Source organism: Strongylocentrotus purpuratus, unplaced genomic scaffold, assembly GCF_000002235.5.
Source record: "Strongylocentrotus purpuratus isolate Spur 01 unplaced genomic scaffold, Spur_5.0 spur5_scaffold_6, whole genome shotgun sequence".
Classification (NCBI taxonomy): Eukaryota; Metazoa; Echinodermata; class Echinoidea; order Camarodonta; family Strongylocentrotidae; genus Strongylocentrotus; species Strongylocentrotus purpuratus.
Genome location: NW_022145612.1, coordinates 49776484 through 49790717, shown reverse-complemented (window position 1 = coordinate 49790717; position 14234 = coordinate 49776484). Strand labels below are relative to the sequence as shown.

At 35.7% G+C, this 14234-nt stretch overlaps 1 protein-coding gene across 1 annotated transcript; it reads right to left on the bottom strand.

The window, feature by feature from the left end:
• Positions 1-3166: 3166 nt before the first annotated feature.
• Positions 3167-11668, bottom strand: LOC105444658 (homeobox protein HB1-like). Its single transcript, XM_011679176.2, has 3 exons — positions 10576-11668; positions 4887-5121; positions 3167-3351 (listed from the first exon to the last, which is right to left on the bottom strand). The coding sequence occupies exons 1-3, from the start codon at positions 11282-11284 to the stop codon at positions 3204-3206; spliced, it is 1092 nt and encodes a 363-aa protein (XP_011677478.2). The 5' UTR covers positions 11285-11668; the 3' UTR covers positions 3167-3203.
• Positions 11669-14234: the final 2566 nt, after the last annotated feature.

The following is a 14234-nucleotide window of genomic DNA, read 5'->3' as shown; positions in this document are numbered from 1 at the left end:
TCACTCTTTCTGTCTGTCTCTCTCCACTCCCCCCCCCCCCCCCACTCTCTCTCTCTCTCTCTCTCTCTCTCTCTCTCTCTCTCTCTCTCTCTTTCTTATATATATATATATATATATATATATATATATATATATATATATATATATAATTATTAGTATGTGTATATGTGTGTGTGTGTGTGCGTGTGTGTGTATGTGTGTGTATTTCTCTCTCTCTCTCTCTCTCTCTCTCTCTCTCTCGTCCTCTTCATATATCTATCTTTCTCTCTTGATACACTGTGTTAAACATAATGTATATCGTACATTAAAAAGCTAGATCTGCTTACACTTCGAAATGATCATAATAATTGATTAGCAAAGGATTTAAAATCCACTTTAATAATATTGCACAAGACTTGCGTCATAATTTCAACCCCATTTTGGGTAAGAACGTCAACTTACAAATCGAGTTGTACTGTTTAAGAGTAACTTTGTAATATAGTTGTAGCATATTATACTCAAGTTATATATTTGACACAACTATACTTGTCATCTTTTCGATGTTAAATTAAAAGGAAAACTAGAATTAAAGAGTAAAAAAAAAGAGGAAAGATTACACTCAAAAGCTATGTATGTAAGATGTACATGGTTGTTTAAGTAGTTGAAGTGTTGATTAAATTTGGCTTAGATTGCAAGCAAAAACATCCAAAAAGTTTCAAGAGAAATGTTCAACATTTATTATAAAGAATAATGAAAAGAATTCTATTAGTATTCCATGATACTAATGCCAGTCAAATCATAAATAAATTGTATAGGTAGGTGCAGTGGTCATTTCAAAGGAATTAATTTAACGAGTAATAATTTCGTCATCTTTTGAGATAATACATCAACGTTTATCTTCAAAAGTTAAATACTCGGCCTATTATAAAGCCTTCTTATTGCGTTCTCATGACTTGTAAAGCAACTTAAATTTTGTGATTAAGCTACAACTATGAACAGATATCCATTCTAAAGTTAAGTTCTTGCATAGATAAGTGACTCAATTTTTACCATTCATTTGCATAATTTATCAGCAACTAATAATAAAAGAAATGGAAGCTTTATTTCGACGAAATATCAAAACAATACAAATCGGTGGAATTGCAAGATCGGTATTCTTATTCGTTATTGTGATAGGCAAGAATAAAATTTGCAAGACATAACATAAGTCGATATTGGAAGTGAATTAACATCATAATCTGTAATGAATTAATAACGTGAGTGCATCAAAGTAGACAAAAGCCTGATTTTTATATTTCAATTAAAGCTCAATAAATTTAAAGCCGTGGCTTGACAAATAATAACACATACAATGGAAAAATTACTGTACTAATTGGAACCACCAACCACCACCACCACCATTAGCATAGAAAACCACTAAGTTTATGTATGTTTATTTTTATTGTCTATTTAAAGGTACTAATACAAAATATGTACAGTATCTCATAGGAATAGAAGGATTCGAATCACCAACCCCATCCCCATAGATTTTATGGTATTTATGGTAATAATGATAATAATCTTTTAAAGTCCACTCCAAATTTTATTAAGTTAAACCGAAAATGGATTTTTTTTTTTTTTGCTCAATAGATCGTAAGCCCGGCAGCCACTGAGCAGCGCCAGATCGACGTTGCTCTATCCCTTATTGTTGAACGACAAACAAGGTAGCAGCTACTCCCGTCTTTTAACGTCTTTTGGTTTGACGCGGCCGGGGTTCGAACGCACGACACCCCGGTTGTGAGGCGGACGCTCTACTGACTGAGCCAACACACCGGTACATAATATAATTATGAATATTTGCACCTGCTCTGTATTTCGGGTTTGTTTTATGTGTTTATTTTGTGTTGGAATTCAATAAATTTAAACTTGAACTGAAGGGGAAAAGGTAACCATGAGGCTGAGGAAGGAAGAGCAAGTACAATAAAAGAAAACAAAAGATACCATTATTTGTTTTAAAAGACTTAGAGTGTTTGGGGTGATCGATGAGATTCCCCAAATAATATCCCAGGGAAAACATTGCCAGTCCTATTGAGTTAATGAAACATTAACAAAATATCTCCAACAAAATGGGTAATAAATATGGACGTCGATAGCAAAGTCAACGTCACTTCAAATACAGAATAGACCAAACAAGGTGAAGTTCATTAGCTATTTTCAATATTGGGGGGGGGGGGGCTATAACTACCCCCCCCCCCTTTCCCTTACGAAAAACTGATTACAATTCACATGGGTTCTGTACTGTCTCTGTTAGGACATAGTATTTTGCTGACATTGTTCTAGAAATGACAATTACATGAAAAGCACGATTCTTAGTTTATGTATAGTGTGCCCCAAAAAAATCCTTACAAATATTTCATTATATAATAAATACACATGGTGCTAGTTTCTTCACTGGAAGCAATCTTTGAAAAAATATGACCACTTAACAACGATGTATAAATAGATACAAAGGCCTATGTACATCAACATTTATATAGTTTAAGTAAAACGTATTTATAGTATACAGAACGACGAAACGTTATTATTTTAAAAAATAAATAATTATTGCAACGAATTCAGCAAGAATATTCATTCCAATTTGTTAATAACCCTAAATCCAGACGTTATAATGCCTCCACTCCCCCTTAATATTGTCCCCAATTTTCATCTCATTTAATTTCTCTCTCTCTCTCTCTCTCTCTCTCTCTCTCTCTTTCTCCCATTATAATCAATTTATATCTCTGCAGTTCATTTTTTAAATACTACAGTCAGACAAAATGAATGCATCGAGATAATTTTAAATATGATGCTCTCAAAAAGTTGTGTTTTTAGAAATCAGCAAACATTCACGGGTCATTACAAACTAACATTCCAGACGACGAGAGGAAGATGATAGTCTCTTCATTCATTGCTTTCAAAATACACTTGATTTTTCCGATCGACGGAAAGCGACTAGCACTATGAATATGACGGACAAAATATACAGTTCCTCAAGTAGACAAAGGAACATCCCTTCGCTGCTATTATGTAAAAATGTGTAGAACAGGTGTCACATGCATATTCACCTGTTCTACTCATTTTTACATAATAGCAGCGAAGGGATGTTCCTTTGTCTACCACAGCAATTGTTGAGGGTAGAATGAGGAACTGTATATTTTGTCCTCTTTCTTTGTCCGTCATGTTCATAGTGTAGGTGAGGTTGTCCATCATCGGAATGCCGAATGGAGGGTCGGTGGCAGCGTGTGGATCCCGTGCGCTGGTACACTGGTTGGGCAGTAACAACACGGGCCGCACAGACCAGTAAAGGCAGGGGAGAAACCACACATGCTACCGGGTGTCGGCAGCCCCAGACTCCTAATTGCAATTAATGGAAATGAAACAATGGATACGTTAATGAGCTGGATGACAGATTACTAATAATACGATTAATATTTTTACGCGCCTAAATAAGGTCAAGGCCAAGGCCAGCCCCTCAGGTCAACACCCTGATGACCGTTGTACACGACGTGATACTGCGTCAGTAATTGACACTGACGTGATACTGCGTCAGTAATTGGCACCGTCTTGACGCTTCAGGGGCGAGTAACAATGTACAAGGAGAGAATACAACATGAGCAGTGTTAACATTGCACTGAATTGTTGGCGTATGGGCTCTTTTCTCTGATTGAGTATACCCTGTTCTCTGATTAGGCCAAATAAAATAAATAACCTGTTTAGCGTCCTGTTTTTTCGAAAAATAGGAAGGAGGAGACCCTTTTCTTTTTTTTTTTTTCCTTTCAAAATGGCCGCTCAAAGTGGCCGCTCGGTACATTTTCCCTGACAGTCGGGCTATTTTTCAAGATGGTCGCCGACATTTAAAAAAAAAAAATCAGAAATAGATCTATTTTAGCAGTGTTTTTCATGTTTAAAAAAAAATAGGAGGCGGCCCCCAAAAAGGAGGCGGGCGGGGACGCTAAACATGATTATTTTTTTTGTAATGGCCTTATGTCTTTAAATATAGTGTTGAAATCCTGAGCACCTGGTTATTGCGAACTGTGTGGTCTTTTATGGAGGCAGCTTTGAGTAATAGATGAGCCTAAACTTAGTTGACAAATCTATAATGAGTATTAGGCCTAAACATAGAACGGCCAAAACTTCCAAGAAATTATCGTATGAGCAATTGCAATGCCGTATCCAATATTGTATTGCCTTATTCATGTTTAGACCATGATGTGGAGCCGTGTTCGCATGTTTACAAATGATGAAGGGCAATGCTATTGATAGGTTAAAGTGTATGCAATCAATTTTAAAGAGCATTTTCTAAACGATGCTTTTTTTTTACAGAGATTCTAAGAATCTCTGTAAAAAAATTAAATGCACTCCATAATTAAAGACTGGTCAGTAACTATAGAGAAAAATTTATAAAAAGTTACTAAAGTTTTCATCTTTTTAAATTGATTTGGACAGTCACAATATTAGTACCTCCAGAACCACACCATCACAGTTATAGCAAAACGTTATCTATATGTAGTTAAGCAGAAACGTATTGTTTTGTTATGTGTTTACAAGTTTCTCCTATGTTGGCACCATAACCTCAAGCAAAGTATCAGTTTCCAAAACGAAAGGGAGAAAGACTATTTTCATTATATTATCGCATTGTTTTAGATACAGTCTTGCCTTACAATGTGTAACTGTGGTAGTGTAAATATTTGATAATAATATGATTATATTTTTTTTCATCAGTCTTCAATTTCCTTTTCATGTAATTCGTGTCATACTGGTATCATATGCGGTGCCTGTACTTCATGTCAATTACTGATTGTTATCTTCGTCAGATATTGCTACTTTTTTTCCTACTTTTTCCCTTTCGTGTTAAGAGATATGATAAAAGTTGTTACTAGCCACCGTACCTGTATTGCTGATCAATCTGCGCCTTTTCGATTCTCTTATCCTTCGCCCGTCTATTCTGAAACCATATCTTGATCTGTGTTTCCGTCAGACTCAGCATCTCTGCTAGTTCTACTCTGCGCATGCGTGTGATGTACTCTGTCCTGTGGTATTCCATCTCGAGTTTGATGGTCTGTTCACTAGTGAATGTTGTCCGCTGGCGGCGCTGCCGGTTTTCCTTTCGACGTTTTCGTCCCACTGATTGGATAAAGACGGAAAGAGAAAACACAGAGCAATAAATTGGATTGAAAACAATTATTACTATCAACAACAAGAGGAAACACCATTTTTAAAAGATTAATTTATCTAATATTTTCTTATTCAATTTACATCTTTCTTCACTTTGTAATAAGCCTGCTCCTATTGCTCCTTTGCTTTCAATATGTATTAAGAAAGAAAGGGTAATAATCATACTGATTAAATTATCAGGCTTTTTATATGAAAAATTAGGTGAAGTTAAAAATGTTCTTAATTCATGAGATGATTTTCATCGAGTTGAAAAGGGATGGCATTGTACATCGGGAAGTTGGTCATTTTTTTCCCCTCAAATCTTTGTTGCCTTATTCTGTACACATATTATGTTGGCAATATGTCACGTTACTTTGAATGTATTGTTTCGTAAGTTTTTTTTTATTTAATTTTGTAAATTAAAATTATATATTAAATTGTTTGTCTTAGTGAGGTAATAAAAACCGTTAAAAAAATTTGTATCGACGTAATCTGGCTGATGATATAGTGGATGCACGAGACGCATGTTTATGTACCTGAATAATTAAAAACTTAGCTGAAAATGGGGTCATTGCAATTTAATTGATTTATTCAATCAGACAGGTCGTCACAGATTGAAATTGAATTTACGATGGTGAGTAGGCGCATAATTTGAATAATTGATACGGAATCAGTCAAAGGCAAGGTCGTAAAGATGTAGAAACAATAACTTACAGGTGCAGTACAAATAGCCCTGGATGAGAGAGTACTAAGTGATTCTTCTTTGTGACTATTGTTCAGTTAGAAGGGGGGAAAAGGGGCAAAAGGCTTTTTATTCTTTAGTCGGAATTAGTGTTTTACAACCCAAGCCTACTTCGATCAATTACTTTTCAAAAATTTCCCGGACTCTAATACGCCCGCTCACAGAAATAAGAAACTGGATTTTCGATTCACATTCCCAAGATGAAAAAGCATGTTCTGAAGTTTAGAAATCGAATATCACCGTACAACATATCGAATATTCGGCTTTCTGAAATCTAATTTAAAGGAAAAAACAAAATAGATATTAGATAAGATCTTTCATAATTGATATAGACCTACAATTACCATATGATGACGGGACTTACACTTTTTGGTGAATAAGTAAATATTTTATCATTAGATTATTAAAAAAACGCAAAGAAAATAAGAATAAGGAGTAGGCCATTTAGTTAAAAATCTTATTATTGATTATAAATACAAATATAAATACTACGTGTGTTTTAAAGAGCATAAGTCCAACCATGCCCACAGCGTTGTGTATTTTATTATCCTTTCTCTTCATTCTAATATTTTACTTGAGAGCAGTAGGTTAATGATTGATCAAGGTTAAATAGCTATTTTCAGAGATACCCCCCAAAGCGATGCCAGCGTTTTTTCAATCAATTCGTAACTCCCTTTGAACCTGCGCATCTTCAACAATCAATTACGACATAACCGCAAGAAAATAAATAAATAAATAATCACCCTTATACTAAATCCATTCAAGGCATGAAAATGAAAGCGATAACCCGGTGTAAAAAGAGCCGATCAGAGCTCCTCCTAGGCTATCCCTTTCATCTTCACAAAAAGGCCAACGAGTATTATCTATCTTCTCGAGATTGATTGTTATATTCGGCAAAGCATAAAAGTGCGACGTTAGAAGAGACAAGATAGATACAGCGTTTGACTTCAGGCAAAACATGTCGAGAGGTCGGCAATGAAAAGGACCTGGAATTACTTGTCAGAATTAGAGGGAAATGGTTATCGTTTTTCGATTAGATGAGACTAGAAAAAGCACCTGTTCCAGTGGAGTTTTAGCGGGGGTTTATTAGTGCATTGCTTAGCTGAAAAGATAATTGAATCTTTATTACTTATCGGAAACGCCCTCAGTGTTTCGGTGAACATTTCCTTTGATCGTCGGAGGAGTTTGGGGTATTATTTTGTGTTAGTTGCCGCATTTACTGTTTTGTTGCGATGGTAGAAAGAGGATGTATGAGAGCTTTCGTCGAGTGAAAATGTTTTCACATTGATAATGAATTTTTGCTTCGGCATTTTTGTAAGGCTTCTCATTTTCCAGCAATATCAGTCTAAAAGGATTGTTTAGATTTCATTCTATTTGATGTAATATAATAAATTGAAACCACAATTCATAACGAACTTTAAAAAGGGATTTAATGGAAACTGGCAATTCAAAGGTTATCATCTCTCTTTCCAAAAAGGTCCTCAGATGTGATCAAAGAGACTATAAATAACTTTGCTTCTACTATTACAATTTTAAGAAGAAAAAAACTAGGCCTATATCATTTTCCTAAGACAATATTGATACTTAACGGTTTAATTAAAAACGGAACATCATGCTCTTTATAAATGAATGCATTGATCTAAATGAGGTCGGCCAAGAACGAAAAAGAAGTAGGGGTATTACTATTAGAAACTGTCGCCAATCCTTTATCGAATATTTTTGATACTTTCTGTTAAAGTGACATTAAGAAAGAAAAATGATTTTTTAAATAAAATTACCGAATAAAACATTTAATTCCAGGTAAAGTCCACATCATGAATCCACTGACAATAAGAAGTGGTGCATGATTGTCATGGAAACATCGAAACGTAGCTGGGTTTTCTCTTGTCATACAATATTCATTTAATGAATGTTGTAAAAGACGCTTTCGGCTCTAAAGATTTATGAAATTAAATATCACCGATTCAATGTTATATTGATCATAATTATGAGATTAATGGTTTTGATTAATACCAATTGGCACTGATGATTAAATTTATGCCAATTATTTTAATGTAAATTCGATGTTTTCAACTATAAGTTAATAATTTTTATTCATACCGGCAACTGTAATTGCGATCATGAAAGTTTTCATATAGGGGTATTAAAATCTTATCAAGAATATTTTTAGGATTAGTAGACAACTTATCCCAAGCTATCTAATAAAAAACCAGTGAGGTGTGATAGAAGTTGTAGAAACAAATATTATTTAGTTTTTATATAGCGCTTAATACAAATGTCTCTAAGCGCTTTACAAAAATACTATTACCCCGGTCATTGGATTCAGTGCTTGCCCGCACACACTGTGTGCACAATCTCCACTCCCTGGGGAGCATTCCAGTCAGGCGTTACTTGACGCTCAAAAACAAAGAAAAGTGTACTTAAATGGTGACGTCTGGTTTACATCAGTGTTTCATCTCTCATTTGTTTGATATCCCCCTTAATAGCACAAAACTTCGCAGCAGCTTAAAAGTATGAGTATCAGCTTACGATTTTATAGCCATCAGAATCAAAGAAAGAAGTTTTCTACAGCTTATATTGGAATTGCATACTTGAACGTCTTCTATTTACTAAAAACACGCACCAATATGGGATGCTGATTCAAATAAAATGATTGCGCATATTTAATATTGGAATAGGAAAAAGGATAATTTAAAGTTGAAATACGGAACATCATGGAAAAGCTAGACTGAAACATCAATGACATCAAGCCAAACTCAGGAATGAATTATTAATGTTTTTCATGGATCCGCGGCATCTAAATCTGAATTGAAGACTGAAATTTGAACAATAAATTATATCGATAACGTTAAGTGAACATTTGGAGTTTTACAACATATTTTGTATGTTTTTAATCTATGTATTGTAATATATTTGAATAAAACAACTGTTTTTTTTTCTCCATCTTATAGATCACAATTATAATTTGAATACGACCTTCCGGCTCCACGGCCTCGCGGATAGTTTCTTAGAATCTGAGATACGTTATGTTTCTTTGCAAAAGGGGATAAACTTATCAACTGTATTCATTTCGACACATTACTATGATAACTTGACTAACATTATCTAAAATGAATGTCAGTCCCCCCCCCCCCCCCCCCACACACAATTTTTTTATTTTTTGAATAGGATATTGAAAAGTGTGATATTGTTTCCCGGAGCCAAGTTTCAGAGAAAATCAAGGGTAAAAATGAGATATCTAGGTCGCGTTACATAACCGTGGTAGGTGATTTTATATATATATATATATATATATATATATATATATATATATATATAATTTGTTTAGTTTTGTTTGAGGGGATATATAAACAATCAATTGAAATATTTTGACCTTTGATTTGTATTGACCACTGACGGCAACATTTTTTCAAAATAATATGGAATGAAGTGGTGCAAAATAATGAAAAGAAACGAAATCTTTATTTATGAGAGTGAAGTACTCCGTTACTGATATTGGTTATAAAAATGGGGTGAAAATGATTTTGTTTTCAAGACTAAAGTAATAAGAAAAAAAGTATTCAAAAATAGCTTTGTTCAAAAGGAGTAAAAGCTTTCTCATATAGCCTTAAAACTACCAAAAAAGGTCATGGTTCATAAATTCGATACAATCTTATGGTTTTCCATGAAATATCCATGATATTTGAGAATGTGGTCTTTGAATATAATCGTAGCTGTGTGGAAGCTTTATTTGCCAAAAATTATTTGTTCAACTGAGTTTATAGCCAATTAGATGTGATGGGGCACATTTTCCCCTACAGGGTAAATGGTGTAAAATTACTCTTAATGTGTCATTCTAGAGAAGGGCGAGGTTTTTGTCAGTTACGTTCAAACCGAAAATAGTCACATATTTAAACACAAAATGTAATGAGAAAATAAGACGATCATACAAAGTCATATACCCCAGTATTTAACGTGTTCATATACTTTTAATGTGTTTTAATAGTTTTATTTCATGTAGTAATCGCGTTTTCAAGCAACCCATTTCACAAGATGACATACGACAATAGATTATGAATTCAATCAGGTAATTCTTGAAAGCGTATGTGTCTTTCAAATTATAACAATTTGCACAGGCCATAGTGTATACAGAATGATTACTAATGCTATTCTATTAAAATGTTCTGTGAACTAAAAAAAAAGAATGAGATGGAATGGTAGCTAAACGGACATGCAAAAATAAAGTTATAGTTGACGACATTCAACTTTATAACCTACATCTATTTCTTTTAAGTTTGCATGAAAAGTGTGAGGAATTATTGCTCTGTTTTGTAAAGTAATCAATATCATTTCCAGGCAACCATAAAACATGTATTCCTATTTTGGACCAATATTAATCAAGACATGATGAAAAGGTGTCTTATGCTCAGTGTATGACTTCGAAAGCTGCAATTGTTTGATCATTCAGAGTTTTGTAAAGGCATCCAAATCTTTATTTTTAAGTTTCTGGCATAATTTCCTCTGCCCCCTCCAGAATTTTTAAAAGGTTTACTTTGTGTTATTATAATTCCTCTATCCACAAATGCCCGGTACACTAGACTGATAACTAGAAATATATTCTTACCATTAATTTATAACGGAAACAAAATTTACCGAATAAATATATCAACATTTTAAAGAAATAGATAATAGATTTAACTTACATATAGCTCCAGGTGGGCCAAGAGGAACTCTGGCACCCGCTGTCATGGACAAGCCATGCAGACCAGCAAAAGGGAACGCGGCGCCATGGATGGGCGCTGGTGAAGGGGGTTCCCCTGCGACATCCAACTTCGAATACAATCTAAACCCGCTGCCCAAATGATGATGGTTGCTACCTAGGTGATGGTGATGTGTGGTAATGTTTGGAATGGCGATAGCTGCTGCTGTTGTTGCGGTTGAGGTTGCTGTTGAATAGGATGCTGAAGCTGTGGTGGCGATGTTGTCGCTGCTGCAGGTGGTGGCGCCAAGTTTCTCTTCGTCCCTGCTGCCAGCGAGGGAGGCGCCGAGACGCTGGAGCACTCCGCTCCCGTGACACAAACCGACGCCGAGTCGCTGGCTTGAAGACGGGTTCGAATTAACGGCGGTAAACGCCGAGAAGCGTGCCTCGCATCCACGTGACCATGATCCGACAAGCTGAGACAGGGAGATGGCGGCGGGGGAGGTGGTGGTGGTGGTGGTAGAGGCTGGTTCATCAATGCTGCTGCTGCTGTTGCTACATGTATTGCCGGTGTTGCTCGGGCTTCCGTGATTTTTTTCTTTTTGGTAGACAGACATGATAGGTGAAGATGGGTTGGTGGTTGTGACGGAGTTTCGCTCGCTTTTCTCGAATACATCACTGATTTGTTCTTCCGGGGATAAAACTCCCGACATTTCTAAGCTACAACGCTGATTTTGATGGCCTTGAATTTAAAAAAATTGTAGATTTTATAGGGTGGCTAGAGCAAAATTTCTTGAACTTTGGTCGAATATTGTGTTCAGTATCCACTTCCAAAAAAAATCTAACAAAAGTCAATAACTAATTCAATATACCTGAGTGTTTTTAGACAACATCCCTTTAAGTTATAGAGAAGTTAATATTGCGTTCGTACACCACCAAGATAATATACCGTATAAAACAATTCAATTCGCTATTTTATAGGATGACCGATTCCGAGTATAACCTGTAGTTCTATAATGTGCTTCAAAAATATTGAATCATCTCGAGATGAACTCAAATGGATGCATTCCAAAAAGCGCGGGAACCAATAATGATGATCTGCGTCTGGCGAGAGCAGACGACCACTGTCATCCTCCGCTCATCATTTTTTTGGAAGAGGCATGCGCGGGCTGTTTAAGTTGAAGAATACGTCACAGCAATAATGTATCTAGCAGCTATTGGTGGAGGTGTCAAACAGCCATTTTGATTTAAATCGATAAGTAACTATCAATCCAATTAACAAGGAGACCCGCTTTGATCGACGACCGTTATTAGACTATATGGTGAAATCGCATGAGTCGACAAAGACAGAAAAAGACGAGAGGGGATAGACAGGGGGAGAAGGATCGAGAGGATGAGAGATGGGGAGAAGAGGAGATATTGAGAGAGGATGGAGCTGGGAAGAGATAAAGAGAGAGATGTAGAGAGTGTGTGAGATAAATGGAGAGAGAGAGAGGAAAAAAAACGACAGAGGTAGAGAAAGAGAGAGAGAGGACGAGATGGAGGAGAGAAAAAGAGTGAGAGATAGAGAAAGAGGGAGAGAGGGAGAGAGAGAGAGAGTTGATTGTAGGGGAGTGTGAAATCACCGAGCACACTAGTGTTGAGGAGCCGCTTTGGACGGGGCAGGTGTTCGACTCACCTCTAGCCACCGGCGCGATCACCCTTCGGCTGTTTCCAACCTCTTGTCTTTTACTTGCTAAATCCTCTTCTCCCTGAATTAGTATACATCCCCTCGACATCACTAGCGGTGTAATGATTTTTAGGCACTGGGAGAGGCATCATTTGACGAGATGTTTGAGTAGCGAGAAAAAGGGGAGATGGAAAAAGAAGCGGAGAGATGACGGGAAAAAAGGGCATGATTTAACTTTGTTATTTTCAGGAGGCTTCTGATTTTCTGGTGGCTACCTGGGAAAGTACAAGTTACCTGGGCTTAGCGGAAACGAGCTGAAGTTCACCAGGAGAGCCCCTCAGCGGGCTGGCGTGTGGGATGTTGACATCCCCCCCCCCTCCCTCCTAGAGCATCCGTAATGTACATCGCTTCTTAAGGCGTCTGGCTAAAACCAATATTCCACCCTTCCTAACAGATCAACAGGACGATTAAGGTTCATTGGTTTATTATAAATGTCTGAGTACACAAAGATGACCAAGCTACTATTAACTGAGATTATTATTACTATTACATCGAAAAAAAAGTTGATAAATGCTATAAGATGCTATATAAAGCATTAATTTGATTTGATTTGATTTATTTATTTCTGTTTGATTTGATTTGATTTTTGATTTTTACAAATATATAACAAACAAACATTTCAAATTTACACATGACAAACGAATATAATTATGTAGAATAAAGTAAGGCTGGCTGTAACTAATCGAAAACATTAAACAGGAGTGCTGACAAAGTAAGCAAAGCTTGATAGTATGACTACCCTCATGAATTAACTAATGTGATAATAAAAGGAAATCAAAACATAAATAGACATTGAAACATTGACTCCTCAAAACCCTCGATGAAGTCTAGAGCTTCCTTTTCAATGAATGCATTCTGTGGATATTCAGAATAACATTTGCTGATACCATTTTTTTTTTATGGTTGTACATTCAGATAAAAAATGACATCAAATGTTTTCTTCTTCAGCTTTGATTAAATATTTGGTTATACAAGTTAGAAGAAATGTATAAATCAGCTTCAGTTAGTTCTCCGAGGAGCCGTGTCATTCCTACCGTCTGAGTGAAAATTATAATTTCGTTGGTAAAAAGTTTATATGAAAATGCAAAATCTAGTATAATATTAATATTTTCTTGTAAGCTTTTTCTAAATCATCTTAAATGACATATTTTTGTTAACACTTTTTACATTAGTTTTTTAAAACATTTTCCTTGATAGAACGAATTTTATATTGTATCATTTGGAGAGTATGTATATCTAGGTTGAGAGTCGTCTGCAAACAGAAGTATGATACCATACAAGAACAGTTTAGAATCATTGATACAAAATAAACAAAAGTGGGCCCATCAGACAGCCTTAAGGGACTTCACAAAGTTATGATAAATAGCTTATATCTCAGGCATCGGGGAAGCTAGAAAATTTATTCTGGACAATTATCTGCAAAAGTCTCAGACCACTCATAGTCAACAAAATATCTTAACTTCACTGAAAAAAAACCTACAAAATTAAAGCCAAATCTATCACATAAAGTGAATTTATCCATGTCTCAAATGGAACAAGGTGGTGTTTACACTCACATTCGTGAGAGCTGCCTTAATATTTCGACGAGATTTCAAAGAGTCCTTCATAAGAATTCGCTGAATTACATGGTCATCACGGGAGGGGGTATATTTCAATTATTGGACCACCGCAACTTTTCTGGTCTGACAAAATCACATCATCCAAATACCTTCATACTATATAGATCTATCCTGAAATGCAATCCGAGGAATATAATATGACCCGGCCGTGTATAGGATTGCATGGGAGATCAATACCAGACGGTAGGGCTATCGATCCTAATATGGTCTCGTTATCGCGCGCGAACATTATCTTCTCTAATTGAAATCACACCAATTGGAGTATAATGTAATGATGTAGGCGGCAGATCCTTCGAAAAATTAATTCAGAATGTA